At 42.7% G+C, this 16,748-nt stretch overlaps 1 protein-coding gene across 1 annotated transcript in view; it reads left to right on the top strand.

The window, feature by feature from the left end:
• The window catches only part of LOC133619840 (cell cycle checkpoint protein RAD17-like), a 70,735-nt gene extending 54,267 nt beyond the window's left edge, over positions 1-16,468 (top strand). Inside the window, exons 20-26 of the mRNA XM_072915280.1 lie at positions 5,813-5,898; positions 5,982-6,064; positions 6,765-6,880; positions 9,024-9,128; positions 12,509-12,638; positions 15,753-15,859; positions 16,062-16,468. Coding sequence (XP_072771381.1) covers positions 5,813-5,898; positions 5,982-6,064; positions 6,765-6,880; positions 9,024-9,128; positions 12,509-12,638; positions 15,753-15,859; positions 16,062-16,220 — 786 coding nt within the window. The 3' untranslated portion in view covers positions 16,221-16,468. The remainder of the gene's footprint in view (positions 1-5,812; positions 5,899-5,981; positions 6,065-6,764; positions 6,881-9,023; positions 9,129-12,508; positions 12,639-15,752; positions 15,860-16,061) is intronic.
• Positions 16,469-16,748: the final 280 nt, after the last annotated feature.

The raw sequence follows: 16,748 nt of genomic DNA, 5'->3' as shown, positions 1-16,748 counted from the left end.
AGTAGCCAGGCTGTCAGATATGGGCACAGTCCTAGGTCCAGTATGTTTTGCATCAGGATCCCATGGTCAATTACATCAAAAGCTCTCCACATATCTGCCAACAGTGGAGTCGGTTTCGGTAAGCCAGGTGTGCATTGCCCTGACTAGAGCCGTCGTAGTACTGTGCTTGGGCAGATATGCATATTGATTTTTACACACGTCAAGCACGGTTGGCATAAGCTTTTTCAACACAAAACGTTCTATTGTTTTCCCCACACAAGAAGTTGGTGGGATAGGACGCCAGTTTGAGATTGAGCCAGGGTCTTGGCCTTTGGGTATGGGACAGACATTTGACTCTTTCCATACATCGGGGACACAGCCCTGTTGGAAAGAGCAGTTGGCCAGATGTGTGATGACCGGTGCCAGGTCCTCTGCATGTTCTTTCAGCAGCCAGGTGGGAATACCATCCGACCCACTTGCTTTCTGGGGGTCCAGCCGAGTGAGGGCTAGCTTCATCTCACCTATGCTACAGATGTCACTTGGTGTAGCTCTTGGTAGGGGATATACACAATAGGGCGTTGCTTTAGTCCACGACTCTGCAAAGAAGTTGTTCAGGGCTTCTGCAGCTTTGTCCTCTTCAACTTCTTGTATTTTGATTGTTCCATCAGTTGATGATTTAGTCCTTTATTTATATAGTCCCACCACTCCTTGGGGTTCTTTTTCTTTAGGTTTTGCATTTCATTTTTATAATATCTAGTCTTTGCCTTGCATATAAGTCTTTGGACGGAGTTTCTGATTTCTCTCCATTTTCCCACTTTCCCCATTTATTGTGGGCTTTTTGTCTTTTCTTTATAGCCTGTTTTATTTTCTCTGTCATCCATGGTTTGTCCGCTTTTGTCATTTTTTTCAGTCGCACAGGCATGCATATGTCCATTGCTGTCTGGATGTAGTTGTTAAAACTTGCTGATGTCCACAGCCTCATAGCCAGCAGACCAGTCAGTCATAGTGATGCATGTTGACAGAGCCTCTTTTCTTTCTGTGGTCACTAATCGAGCCCTCCTCCTCTTCACTTGTTGTTTCTGCCCTGTTGTATTCACTGGGCTCAGCACCAAGCACTTGTGGTCGCTTGCACCTAGGGGGGCAAGGGTGGTTGGGGGGCTGTAGAAGCTAGCCATGTTTGTAAAAATCAGATCTCATAACTTTTATGGACAGAATTTCTAGGCGCAGTCAAGGCGTTGAGGGGATCCGGTTTGGTGGCTGCAGGATTAGGTCTCTGCTTTTTGCAGATGATGTGGTCCTGATGGCTTCATCTGGCCAGGATCTTCAGCTCTCGCTGGATCGGTTCGCAGCCGAGTGTGAAGCGACTGGGATGAGAATCAGCACCTCCAAGTCCGAGTCCATGGTTCTCGCCCGGAAAAGGGTGGAATGCCATCTTCGGGTTGGGGAGGAGACCCTGCCCCAAGTGGAGGAGTTCAAGTACCTCGGAGTCTTGTTCACGAGTGAGGGAAGAGTGGATGGTGAGATCGACAGGCGGATCGGTGCGGCATCTTCAGTAATGCGGACGCTGTATCGATCCGTTGTGGTGAAGAAGGAGCTGAGCCGGAAGGCAAAGCTCTCAATTTACCGGTCGATCTACGTTCCCATCCTCACCTATGGTCATGAGCTTTAGGTTATGACCGAAAGGACAAGATCACGGGTACAAGCGGCCCAAATGAGTTTCCTCCGCCGGGTGGCAGGACTCTCCCTTAGAGATAGGGTGAGAAGCTCTGTCATCCGGGGGGAGCTCAAAGTAAAGCCGCTGCTCCTCCACATGGAAAGGAGCCAGATGAGGTGGTTCGGGCATCTGGTCAGGATGCCACCCGATCGCCTCCCTCGGGAGGTGTTTAGGGCACGTCCGACCGGTAGGAGGCCACGGGGAAGACCCAGGACACGTTGGGAAGACTATGTCTCCCGGCTGGCCTGGGAACGCCTCGGGATCCCCCGGGAGGAGCTGGACGAAGTGGCTGGGGAGAGGGAAGTCTGGGCTTCCCTGCTTAGGCTGCTGCCCCCGCGACCCGACCTCGGATAAGCGGAAGAAGATGGATGGATGGATAGATCTTGGGTGGCTTGCCCACGTGTATGACGTTTAACTATCTGCCGAATATCGGGGTGGAAGGAGGTCAGCATTTTTGTGGGCAGTTTATTGAAATCCCCCCACAAATATAGCCCCATATGGGGGAAGACGCTTTAATTGTGTCTAGGGTGGTTATTAAATACTCCAGGACTTGGTCCTGGCACGATTTTTTCTCTGCCCATGGTGGGTGATATAGGTTTCCCACAAATATGGTTGAGACACTGCTGGGGGTCTGAACCCATGCACATTGAAAGTCACCACTCTCCAGGTCCTCTCTTCTTTTTGCCTGCAGTCTCTCACGACAGTAGACAGCCACGCCCCCTCCACTTTTTCCATTTCTGTCTCTCCTAAACAGTTGCTAGTCCTTGACTGACAACCATTCATCCGGAATATGTTTGTGCATCCACGTCTCAGCAACGCACCCAATGTCTGCATCTAAAGTTTTCAGCAACAGTTCATATTGGTCAGTTTTGTTCATCAATGACCTCACGTTGCAGAGAGTTAATTAACTTTGGCACGCGCGGCTTCTCTCGGTCAGGTTTAACACCGCGTATTTCAGCCAGGACACTCACCCTAACCCTTCTTTGCATGGGGCTCGCTCTGTCTGTGTCCTTCTGGAACTCTTATTTTCTGCCGCCTGTTTTTGATCCTCGCGCACGCCTTCTTTTGCGGGTTATTCCAGTGCTTCTCAGCGTCTGTTTTATGTTTCCAATCAGTCTCTTCAAGTTCATTAGGAAGAGTGGAGGCTATTTGCCATTATTTAGTCCTTCCATCTCCTTTGAATCCCAGCGATGGCCACACTCTGATGATGGCCACACTCTGATGATGGCCACACACTGATGATGGCCACACACTGATGATGGCCACACACTGATGATGGCCACACACTGATGATGGCCACACACTGATGATGGCCACACACTGATGATGGCCACACACTGATGATGGCCACACACTGATGATGGCCACACACTGATGATGGCCACACACTGATGATGGCCACACTCTGATGATGGCCACACACTGATGATGGCCACACACTGATGATGGCCACACACTGATGATGGCCACACACTGATGATGGCCACACTCTGATGATGGCCACACACTGATGATGGCCACACACTGATGATGGCCACACACTGATGATGGCCACACACTGATGATGGCCACACTCTGATGATGGCCACACACTGATGATGGCCACACTCTGATGATGGCCACACACTGATGATGGCCACACACTGATGATGGCCACACACTGATGATGGCCACACACTGATGATGGCCACACACTGATGATGGCCACACTCTGATGATGGCCACACTCTGATGATGGCCACACACTGATGATGGCCACACACTGATGATGGCCACACTCTGATGATGGCCACACTCTGATGATGGCCACACACTGATGATGGCCACACCTGATGATGGCCACACACTGATGATGGCCACACACTGATGCATGAAACTGTTCCCAGCACGTTGCCTTGAAAATGTTACCATTCAAAAATACAAGGACAGCTTCAAAACACATTTCAAAATCGAGGACACACGTCGACCACAAACACTGCGGCTGCCAATCGGACATGTTTTTGTTGTTGTTTATAGTTTACTGCCTTTTTGTTGTTGTTTATAATGTACTGCCTTATTGTTGTTGTTTACTGTTCACTTCCCTGTTGTTGTTTATTGTTCACAGCCTTGTTGTTTGTTTACTTCCTTGTTGTTTATTGTTTAATGCCGTGTTGTTTGTCAACTGCCTTGTTGTTTTTGTTTATTGTTTACTGCCTTGATGTTGTTGTTTATTGTCTACTGCCTTGTTGTTGTTGTTTAATGTTCACTTCCTTGTTTATTGTTTACCGCCTCGTTGTTGTTGTTTATTGTTTACTGGCTTTTTATTTATTTATTATTGTTTACTTCCGTGTTGTGTTTTATTTTTACTGCCTAGTTGTTTATGGTTTACTACATTGTTGTTTATTTTTCCTGCCTTGTTGTTGTTTATTGTTTACTGCCTTGTTTGTTTACTGCCTTGTTGTTGCTGTTTAGTGTTTACTGCCATGTTATTGTTTATTGTTTACTGCCTGGTTGTTATTTATTTATGGCTTTGTTGTTTATTGTTTACTTCCTTGTTGCTGTTGTTTATTGTTTACTGCCTTGTTGTTGTTTATGGTTTACTGCCTGGTTGTTGTTGTTGTTGTTTATTGTTTACTTCATTGTTGTTTTTCATTGTCTACTGCCTTGTTTTTGTTCATTTACTGCCCTGTTGTTTATTGTTTACTTCCTTGTTTAAGTTTATTGCATTGCTGTTGTTGTTGTTCATTGTTTACTACCTTGTTGTTCTTTTTTGTACTACCTTGTTGTTGTTTGTTAACTGCCTTGTTGTTTAAGTTTATTGCATTGCTGTTGTTCATTGTTCTTTGTTTACTGCCTTGTTATTGTTGTTGTTTATTGTTTACTGCCTTGTTGTTGTTTTTATTTTTTATTTTCTTGTTGTTTGTTTTTACTGCCTTGTTTATGGTTTACTACCTTGTTGTTTATTATTCTGCCTTGTTGTTTACATTTACATTATCACAATTACTATAAAGTACTATAAACTACTACAACTACTATAAAGTACTATACATTATCACAACTACTATAAAGTACTATATACTAATACAACTACTGTAAAGTACTATACACTAATACAACTACTATATACTAATGCAACTACTACAAAGTACTTTACACTACTACAACTATTATAAAGTACTACAGACAAATACAACTTCCACAAAGAACTATACATGACTACAATTACTATACCGTGCTATTCACTACTGTAAAGTACTATACACTACTAAAACTACTATAAAGTACTATTCACGACTGCAAAGTACTATACACTACTACAACTACCATGAAGTACTATACACTACTACAACTACTATAAAGTGCTATTCACTACTATAAAGTACTATACACCACTACAACTACCATGAAGTACTATACACTACCAAAACTACTATAAAGTGCTATTCACTACTGTAAAGTACTATACACCACTACAACTACCATGAAGTACTATAGACCACTACAAGTACTATACACTACTAAACATGTGTTTTGTGTATACTGGGTCCAGGAAGCAAACATCAGACATTAAAGTTCCTTGAATCCTACTACACACTAATAGAGTACAACTACTACAAAGTACACTACTAGAGTACAACCACTAGGATGTACTAAATAGGTGTTTTGTGTGTACTGTGTCCAGGAAGCAAACATGTGACATTAAAGTTCCTTGAATTTACAATACACTACTAGAGTACAACTACCACAAAGTACACGACTAGAGTAAAACTACTACAAAGTACACTACCAGAGTCAACTACTAGGAAGTACTAAACAGGTGTTTTGTGTGTACTGTGTCCAGGAAGCAAACATCAGCCATTAAAGTTCCTTGAATCCTAATATACACCACTAGAGTACAACTACTACAAAGTACACTACTAGAGTACAACTACTACAAAGTACACTACCAGAGTACGACGACAAAGAAGTACTAAATAGGTGGTTTGTGTGTACTGTGTCCAGGAAGCAAACATATGACATTAAAGTTCATTGAATCTACGATACGCTACTGGAGTACAACTACTACAAAGTACACGACGAGAGTACAACTACTACAAAGTACAACTACTAGGAAGTACTAAAGAAGTGTTTTGTATGCAGGAAGTGAACAGCTTGCAGTGGGAGTTGAGTTTGAAGCAGTTGCAGATGAAGAAGAGTGAGCAGTCGTGGGAGCAGAAATACTGCGTGTGAGCTTGATAGTACTCCCAAATCTACCATACTATGCAGTATTTCCCAAAGTACTCCCTGGGTTTCTTGTGATTGGAGTCAGAATGCTGAGCGAGAACAAGACTCTGGCAGACAAACTAGAGGAGAGAGACAAAGAAGTTGAGAGGCAGCAAGTGGAAAACTCAGGTCAAGAAAATAAACCTTTCATATTGCAGTATCTCACAAAAGTACTTGGATCATATACAACATGAAGTCCTTTCTATATACCAATTCATTCTTCTATTCATCAATCTCAGCTCTCCAGTGCTGGCAGCACTCATGCAGCCTCACCACATGCTTGACACAACATGCTTGTCTTTGTGTGCATGGATGTGTGTACAGTGTGGAGGCTGCATGAGTGCTGCCAACTTGACACAATGATCTTGTCTTTGTGTGCATGGATGTGTGTGCAGTGTGGAGGCTGCATGAGTGCTGCCAACTTTACACAATGATATTGTCTTTGTGTGCTTGGATGTGTGTGCAGTGTGGAGGCTGCATGAGTGCTGCCAACTTGACACAATGATCTTATCTTTGTGTGTGTGGATGTGTGTGCAGTGTGGAGGCTGCATGAGTGCTGCCAACTTTACACAATGATATTGTCTTTGTGTGCTTGGATGTGTGTGCAGTGTGGAGGCTGCATGAGTGCTGCCAACTTTACACAATGATATTGTCTTTGTGTGCTTGGATGTGTGTGCAGTGTGGAGGCTGCATGAGTGCTGCCAACTTTACACAACAATCTTGTCTTCGAGTGCATGGATGTGTGTGCAGTGTGGAGGCTGCATGAGTGCTGCCAACTTGACACAATGTTCTTGCCTTTGTGTGTCTTTACGTGCATGGATGTGTGCAGTGTTGAGGCAGCATGAGTGCTTGGAGATTGTTTCTATGCTGAAGGTGACGGAACAGAACACTCACCAAAGAAACAAAGATCAGTACCGGTCTGAGGGGAACGTCGGTCTTCTGGAGGTCAGAACATGTCACTCACGTCAACATCCTTAATAGTACTTTATACTCTTACATGTACATACAGTATGTACTAAATGGTATACGCTATATACCAGCATGTACAAACCCCGTTTCCATATGAGTTGTGAAATTGTGTTAGATATAAACGGAATAAACTGATTTGCAAATCCTTTTCGAGCCATATTCAGTTGAATATGCTACAAAGACAACATATTTGATGTTCAAACTCATAAACTTTATTTTTTTTGCAATTAATAATTAACTTAGAATTTCATGGCTGCAACACGTGCCAAAGTAGTTGGGAAAGGGCATGTTCACCACTGTGTTGCATCACCTCTCCTTTTAACAACACTCAGTAAAGGTTTGGGAACTGAGGAGACACATTTTTGAAGCTTCTCAGGTGGAATTCTTTCCCATTCTTGCTTGATGTACAGCTTAAGTTGTTCAACAGTCCGGAGGTCTCCGTTGTGCTATTTTAGGCTTCACATTTTCAATGGGAGACAGGTCTGGACTACAGGCAGGCCAGTCTAGTACCCGCACTCTTTTACTATGAAGCCACGTTGATGTAACACGTGGCTTGGCATTGTCTTGCTGAAATAAGCAGGGGCGTCCATGGTAACGTCACTTGGATGGCAACATATGTTGCTCCAAAACCTGTATGTACCTTTCAGCATTAATGGTGCCTTCACAGATGTGTAAGTTACCCATGTCTTGGCCACTAATACACCCCCATACCATCACACATGCTGCCTTTTACACTTTCACCCTAGAACAATCCGGATGGTTCTTTTCCTCTTTGGTCCGGAGGACACGACGTCCACAGTTTCAGAAAACAATTTGAAATGTGGACTCGTCAGACCACAGAACACTTTTCCACTTTGTATCAGTCCATCTTAGATGAGCTCAGGCCCAGCGAAGCCGACGGCGTTTCTGGGTGTTGTTGATAAACGGTTTTCGCCTTGCATAGGAGAGTTTTAACTTGCACTTACAGATGTAGCGACCAACTGTAGTTACTGACAGTGGGTTTCTGAAGTGTTCCTGAGCCCATGTGGTGATATCCTTTACACACTGATGTGGCTTGTTGATGCAGTACAGCCTGAGGGATGGAAGGTCACGGGCTTAGCTGCTTACGTGCAGTGATTTCTCCACATTCTCTGAACCCTTTGATGATATTACGGAGCGTAGATGGTGAAATCCCTAAATTCCTTGCAATAGCTGCTTGAGAAAGGTTTTTCTTAAACTGTTCAACAATTTGCTCAGGCATTTGTTGACAAAGTGGTGACCCTCGCCCCATCCTTGTTTGTGAATGACTGAGCATTTCATGGAAGCTGCTTTTATACCCAATCATGGCACCCACCTGTTCCCAATTAGCCTGTTCACCTGTGTTATGTTCCAAATAAGTCTTTGATGAGCATTCCTCAACTTTCTCACTCTTTTTTGCCACTTGTGCCAGCTTTTTTGAAACATGTTGCAGGCATCAAATTCCAAATGAGCGAATATTTGCAAAAATTACCAAAGTTTCTCAGTGTGAACATGAAATATCTTGTCTTTGCAGTCTATTCAATTGAATATAAGTTGAAAAGGATTTGTTGTATTCTCTTTTTATTGACCATTTACACAACTGCACTGCTTCTGTAGTTTGTATGTATATTACATAACAGTATATACATTCTGTATGTATTATGTATTATACTTTATACAACAGTATGTACATACTGTATGTATTAAATAGTATACATTACATAACAGTATATACATATTGTATGTATTAAATAGTATACATTACATAACAGTATATACATACAGTATGTGTTTATATACATACTCTATGTTCATTGTATAATGCATCTACCCAAAATAATCATAAGTGAATATTATTGCTGGCCATGATCATTGTATACAAATGAGTCATTGTGTATACAAGTGAGTCATTGTGTATACAAAAGAGTCATTGTGTATACAAATGAGATATTGTGTATACAAATGAGTCATTGTGTATGCAATTGTAATTTTTGTAAATGATCCACCGCTTGTCCCCACTGTGACCCCGAGGGGGACAAGCGGTGGAAAATGGCTGGATGGATGGATGATCCCAATTTTGCGGACACTTTCTCTGAATGGTTGTTGTTCTCCTGTGGTTTAGCCTGCAGTGCAGAGAGGAGCCTGCAGGTGTCACTGTTGTACTGAACCCTGTCCGTGCATGCAGAGAAGAGCTTGCCAGAAGAAGCTGCTCCAACTTCAGCAGGAGGTAAATGTTGCCAAACACCTTTCATCACCAATACAACTTGTAACACCTTTCATCACCAATACAACTTGTAGCTTTGTGTGTGTGTGTGTTTACTAACAAGACATCCTGGCGGCGCCAGAAGTCGAGTTTCTTAACATGGAGATATTCTCACTACTTTTCTTGTCGAGCACAAAGAAAAGAACATTTTAGTTAAATGTAAGTTGTGTCTTGGATCAAAGATCCTATCTACTGCCCAAAACAGCAATTCAAATCTGCTGAAACAGCGACAAAAGCAACATGCTTCGACGAAGCTAGTAAAGAGAGACGCAGACTCCGATGCCACTTCAGCTCCACTTAAGGATTTTAACGGAGGGACTGCTAGCTAGGACAAAGTTGATAGAGCCATTGTAGCATATGTGCTAGAAGACATGCATGATATTTCTACAGTGGAGTCACCCGCTTTCAGGCAGCTAATTAGCATGATACCGGCGTCAAACAGCAAATGGCACGGAAAACATGTTCCACTTACCTGGACAGTGAGCACATAAACATGGAAAGCGAGCTAAAGAAAACACTCCAAACTCTGCCTCTGCTCATCATTCAGCACTGAAGATACACACTCTATGTCAATTATCTTATATACTGTTGCTCTTTCATTCTAGACTTCTAGAGTGTTTGATTGTCACATCACTCTAAATGTATAGACTATAGCGTTCACAAACAAACATAAAGAGGGATCCTAGTGGGCCAGGACAATCTTTCCTTATCTCTAAACTAAAACTGGGGAAATGCGTAGTGTTCTGGGCTTCAGTACAGTGTTGATCTCCTGAAGACATGATTTTATTTCCGAATTCCTTGGGAGAGAAAAAATGCCTGGTTAGGCTTTGTGTATGTCATGTGTGCCTTCCTTGGGTGAAGCCAGGTTTACAGCTATGTTGTTATTATGCTGTTTGTTACTTATGTTGCAGCTATTTAAAATAGTTTTGTCAATTTGTTCTGGCCTGAAATAAATTGGCCCTTTGAAACATATCATTGTCTTTGTGTGTTGTATGTAGAGCACATTGCTTAGCAGAGTTGAGTGATGCAAATGCATGTCAAGTTGATCAACACATTGTATTATTCTCCAGTGCAATAACAGTACTGAAATAAAGGCTAAAAGGGCATTAATGGGAGCCTTAAAAAAAAAGAAGAAAAAAAGAAGTAACTAAATAATTACTTTTCACAGTAACGCATTACTTTTTAGGGTAAGTAACTGAGTTAGTAACTGAGTTACTTTTGAAATAAAGTAACTAGTAACTGTAACTAGTTACTGGTTTTCAGTAACCAACCCAACACTGCCTCTGGCACTTACACATCAGATTGGCATTGTCTGGAGAAAGGTCACAGGCTGTACAATCTCTGTGTCCCTGTTTGCACTAGCCATGAATATGCTCGTAAAGTCTGCGGAAGCAGAGTGCAGAGGCCCTTGGTCCATATCCGGCACCCGGCAACCTCCGATTAGAGCATTCATGGATGATCTCACAGTAACTACAACATCAGTGCCTGGATGCAGATGGCTCCTTCAAGGACTTGATCGACTCATTCGTTGAGCAAGAATGAGTTTCAAGCCAGCTAAGTCCAGGTCCTTCATCTTGAGGAAAGGAAAGGTAACCGATCATTTTCGCTTCAGTCTGGCAGACACCCAAATTCCATCTGTGTCAGAAAAGCCAGTGAAGAGCCTGGGCAAGCTCTTCACTAGCGATCTGAAGGATATCGCTGCACGTGAAGCTACCAGCAATAACCTCAGCACGTGGCTCTCAGCTGTGGACAAGTCAGGACTCCCTGGGAAGTTCAAGGCCTGGATTTATCAGCATGGCATCCTGTCTCGTCTCTTCTGGCTGCTGCTGATGTACGAATTCCCAATGACCATTGTGGGGGGTTTTGAGAGGAAGATCAGCTCAACCCTCCAAGAAGACCCAGTGGGGCCTGCTAACAACAGCAAGGGACTGGCAGCTCCTGGTTGACCTAGGGAGGCAGTTGCGATTCCCAGACATCATCGCAACTACGACACTCCGGTCAGACATGGTCTTGATGTCTGGAGCCAGCAAGCAGGTGGTGCTCCTTGAGCTAACTGTACCCTGGGAGGACAGAATGGAGGAAGCTCAGGAAAGGAAGAGGGCAAAGTACGCAGATCTTGTGGCTGAGTGCTGGAGAAATGGGTGGAAGGCAAGCCTATTGAGGTGGGATGCAGGGGTTTTGCAGGCAAGTCCTTACACCGGGTCCTGGGGCTCCTTGGGATTTGTGGACTGCACAGGCGAAGAGCCATAAAAAACATCTTGGAAGCGTCTGAAAAGGCTTCACGTTGGCTCTTGTTGAGGAGGGGGAACGCGTGGCGTAGTGCGCTACCTGGACACATGTCGCCCGGGTGAGAGTGTTTGATTAAGACCCGAAACACCCTATGATCCCGGGAGAATCACTGATGATGTGTCCAGGTTGCACCATAAGGTGTATTGTAGTACTTATTGACTGAATGCAATGATGTAGTACTGTAAGGATGTCATATTCATTGGCTAAATACAGTAACATAGTGATGTAGTAATGTAGTGATATAATACTCAATAACTAATAATTTAGTAATGTAACATTCATTACTGAATACAATGATGGAGTTATGTAGTGATGTAATACTTATTTACTGAATACAATGATGTAGTTATGTAGTGAAGTAATACTCATTAACTAAATACAATGATGTAGCGATGTAGTACTCGTTGACTAGTCTTTGAAGTAATGATGTAGTATTCATTGACTAAAGTATTTGATGTAGTAATAATAGTACTCATTGACTAAATTATTTGATGTAGTGATGTACTACTCATTGACTAGATTCTTTGATGTAGTGATGCAGTACTCATTGACTAAACTATTTGATGTAGTGATGTAATACTCATTGATAAAATTATTTGATGTAGTGATGTAGTAGTCATTGACTAAATTCTTTGAAGTAGTGACGTAGTACTCATTGACTAATGTCTTTGATGTGGCGATGTAGTGCTCATTGACTAGTCTTTGATGTAATGATGTAGTACTCATTGACTAAAGTATTTGATGTAGTAATGTAGTACTCATTGACTAAATTATTTGATGTATTGATGTACTACTCTTTTGACTAAATTATTTGATGTAGTGATGTATTACTCATTGACAAAATTCTTTGAAGTAGTGATGTAGTAGTCATTGACTAAATTCTTTGATGTAGTGATGTAGTAGTCATTGACTAAATTCTTTGATGTAGTGATGTAGTACTTTTTGCCTCGCCCCCAGGAGGATGAGGAGATAGGAAACACAAACAAACGGCAGTAGAAAAGAAAGGAAGGTAGTTATATTTGAGTGTGTACTTACTGTGTACTTGTACTTCCCAGCTGGAGGCTGAGCGTTGGAGGAGAGAAGAAGCATCGATGGTTTCTGACGCTTTTCGTATCGCTTTTGAGCAACAAATGAAGAAACGCAGTGACAACTTGATGATGTTCACTCAAAATAACATCCTGAAAGGTACGTATACTTTCACAGAGTACTGCAGTACCCCAGTACTGCATGGGTACATTTCACTACCAAAGAAAGGTGAGTTGTTTTTCATGACTACTCAGACTTTAGTTGCATTAGTACTTCAGTTGTGCTAGTACTTTAGTTGTGTTAGTACTCTAATTGAGTTCGTACTTTAGTTGTGTTAATACTTTAGTTGTGGTAGTACTTTAGTTGTGGTAGTATTTTAGTTAGGGTAGTACTTTAGTTTTTTTAGTACTTTGGTTGTTGTAGTACTTTAGTTGTGGTAGTACTTTAGTTGTGTTAGTACTTTAGTTGAGTTCGTACTTTAGTTGTGTTAATACTTTAGTTGTGTTAGTACTTTAGTTGTGTTAGTACTTAGTTGTGGTAGTACTTTAGTTATGGTAGTACCTTAGTTGTGGTAGTACTTTAGTTGTGTTAGTATTTTGTCGTGGTAGTACTTTAGTTGTGTTAGTATTTTAGTTGTGGGAGTACTTTAGTTGTGGTAGTACTTTAGTTGTGTTAGTACCTTAGTTGTGGTAGTACTTTAGTTGTGGTAGTACTTTTGTTGTGTTAGTACTTTAGTTGTGGTAGTACTTTAGTTGTGTTAATACCTTAGTTGTGTTCGTACTTTAGTTGTGGTAGTACTTTAGTTGTGTCAGTTCTTTAGTTGTGGTAGTACTTCAGTTGTGGTAGTACTTTTGTTGTGTTAGTACTTTAGTTGTGGTAGTACTTTAGTTGTGTTAATACCTTAGTTGTGTTCGTACTTTAGTTGTGGTAGTACTTTAGTTGTGTTAGTTCTTTAGTTGTGGTAGTACTTTAGTTGTGGTAGTACTTCCATGTGTATTTGTTGGCAGGTTCTTCAGGGGGTGTCGGTGAGAACCTGAGACACTTAGTACTTTAGTTGTGGTAGTACTTTAGTTGTGGTAGTACTTCAGTTGTGGTAGTACTTCCGTGTGTATTTGTTGGCAGGTTCTTCAGCGGGTGTCAGTGAGAACCTGAGACACTTAGTACTTTAGTTGTGGTAGTACTTCAGTTGTGGTAGTACTTCCATGTGTATTTGTTGGCAGGTTCTTCAGGGGCTGTCACTGAGAACCTGAGACACTTAGTACTTTAGTTGTGGTAGTACTTTAGTTGTGGTAGTACTTCAGTTGTGGTAGTACTTCCATGTGTATTTGTTGGCAGGTTCTTCAGGGACTGTCAGTGAGAACCTGAGACACTTAGTACTTTAGTTGTGGTAGTACTTTAGTTGTGGTAGTACTTCCATGTGTATTTGTTGGCAGGTTCTTCAGGGGGTGTCGGTGAGAACCTGAGACACTTAGTACTTTAGTTGTGGTAGTACTTTAGTTGTGGTAGTACTTCAGTTGTGGTAGTACTTCCGTGTGTATTTGTTGGCAGGTTCTTCAGCGGGTGTCAGTGAGAACCTGAGACACTTAGTACTTTAGTTGTGGTAGTACTTCAGTTGTGGTAGTACTTCCATGTGTATTTGTTGGCAGGTTCTTCAGGGGCTGTCACTGAGAACCTGAGACACTTAGTACTTTAGTTGTGGTAGTACTTTAGTTGTGGTAGTACTTCAGTTGTGGTAGTACTTCCATGTGTATTTGTTGGCAGGTTCTTCAGGGACTGTCAGTGAGAACCTGAGACACTTAGTACTTTAGTTGTGGTAGTACTTTAGTTGTGGTAGTACTTCCATGTGTATTTGTTGGCAGGTTCTTCAGGGGGTGTCAGTGAGAACCTGAGACACTTAGTACTTTAGTTGTGGTAATACTTTAATTGTGGTAGTACTTCAGTTGTGGTAGTACCGTATTTTCCGCACCATAAGGCGCCCTGGGTTAAAAGCCGCGCCTTCAATGAACGGCATATTTCAAAACTTTGTCCACCAATAAGCCGCCCCGTGTTGTAAGCCGCATCTAACTGCGCTAAAGGAATGTCAAAAAAACAGTCAGATAGGTCAGTCAAACTTTAATAATATATTAAAAACCAGCGTTCTAACAACTCTGTTCACTCCCAAAATGTACGCAAATGTGCAATCACAAACATACGTATATCAACATGGACAGAGCTGCGTGAAAAAAGCCACCTGGCCTCTTCGCGTAAACTTAAACTTACCTTAACCACTCGCTCATCTTTTCTTCATCCATCCCTTCGAGTTAGCTTTTATGATGACGCCGGCTGGAAAGGTCTCTTTTGGCAAGGTCTTCCTTTTGAATATCACCATGGGTGGAAGTTAGCATGGCAAGCTAGAACCACAGTGAAGGATGACTTCTCATTCCCTGTGGTGCGAATATTCACCGTACGTGCTCCCGTTCCACAGTGCGGTTCACAGGAATATCAGTTGCTGTGAAATACGGTAGTAATCCGTGTGCGGATGGAGAGATTGCGTCTTTTCATGAATCGGATCCTTGTCGCTTAGTAGGAGCCATTTTGTGGTCTTTACAGATGTAAACAGGAAATGAAACGTACGGTGATATCCGCGCGTTTTTTCTTCTTCTTCCGGGGGCGGGTGGTTGCTTACAGTAGAAGAAGAAGCGCTTCCTGTTCTATGGGGGCGGGTGCTTACCTTGGCGGTTGCTTGCGTAGAAGAAGAAGCGCTTCCTGTTCTACCGGGAAAAAAGATGGCGGCTGTTTACCTAAGTTGCGAGATCGAAACTTTATGAAAATGAATCTTAATATTAATCCATATATAAAGCGCACCGGGTTAAAAGCCGCACTGTCAGCTTTTGAGTAAATTTGTGGTTTTTAGGTGCGGCTAATGGTGCGGAAAATACGGTACTTTCATGTGTATTTGTTGGCAGGTTCTTCAGGGGGTGTCAGTGAGAACCTGAGACACTTAGTACTTTAGTTGTGGTAGTGCTTTAGTTGTGGTAGTACTTCAGTTGTGGTAGTACTTTCATGTGTATTTGTTGGCAGGTTCTTCAGGGGGTGTCAGTGAGAACCTGAGACACTTAGTACTTTAGTTGTGGTAGTACTTTAATTGTGGTAGTACTTCAGTTGTGGTAGTACTTTCATGTGTATTTGTTGGCAGGTTCTTCAGGGGGTGTCAGTGAGAACCTGAGACACTTAGTACTTTAGTTGTGGTAGTGCTTTAGTTGTGGTAGTACTTCCATGTGTATTTGTTGGCAGGTTCTTCAGGGGGTGTCACTGAGAACCTGAGACACCTTCTTCCGTCCCACAAGGAAGCCAAGATGTCTACTGCTCTTCCAGATGCTCTTTATGGACTTCTGGACTTGGTATGATCTCCATTCTGCTTCTTTGTCCTGACTGGAGGAGGTGGGCCAAAACAGGACATGATCCACAATAACTTATTTATTTAGTTGCAGTTGAGGTAGTTTTCCTCTGCCACTAAACATCTGGAAGTACTCTTATGTGGTACTTGTACTTCTTTCTACTTCTAGAGCAAGTGATATGAGGAGGTTCCATCTTGTTTTGCAGCTGAGCGACAAGGAAGAAGCTTTGGCCCACCAGAGGAAGGTGAGCACCATGTTGGCCCACCAAGTGGAGAAGATGCACCAAGTCAAGAAGCCATCAGAAGAAGACATGGCCTCCTTTCATAAAACCATCACATGTTCCTTCCAACATGTTCAGTCCTGACTTGATGGCGTGTGAGATCCCAGATCTGGAGGTCTCACGGTATTGATTATTGGCTCCAGCCAGGGGACCACTCACTCAGAAGGATCGGCCAGGGGCCTCAGCTTTTAAAAACCTGGCTGTGTAGTAAGTTGAGACGTGGATGTGGACGCCAACTTCCTGCTTCCTGTACGCCCATTTCTACAGGCTGAGGGTACGGTGGTTGCGGCACATTGATGGCAGCGGACTTTGTGTCGTGTACGGCTGCTGCCGCAAGTAGTTCTCCTGTCTTGTAATAATAAATAGAGTCATTCAAGTCAAAGTCTTTCATCATTTTTTTTGTTTGCTTGCATGTTTAAATGCTCCACTGGAGTCATGTGATACTAACTTCCGCCCGGATGTGGACCCCCACTAGCAAGGTGTCCCTTTCGCAGAGGTGTGGACTCGAGTCACATGACTTGGACTCGAGTCAGACTGGAGTCATGAATTTGATGACTTTAGACTGGACTTGACAAAATGTAAAAAGACTTGCAACTGGACTTAGACTTTAAC

The sequence above is a fragment of the Nerophis lumbriciformis genome, linkage group LG20, assembly GCF_033978685.3.
Source record: "Nerophis lumbriciformis linkage group LG20, RoL_Nlum_v2.1, whole genome shotgun sequence".
Lineage (NCBI taxonomy): Eukaryota > Metazoa > Chordata > Actinopteri > Syngnathiformes > Syngnathidae > Nerophis > Nerophis lumbriciformis.
The sequence above is the reverse complement of the archived record's forward strand: the minus strand, read 5'-3'. Positions and strand labels throughout refer to the sequence as shown.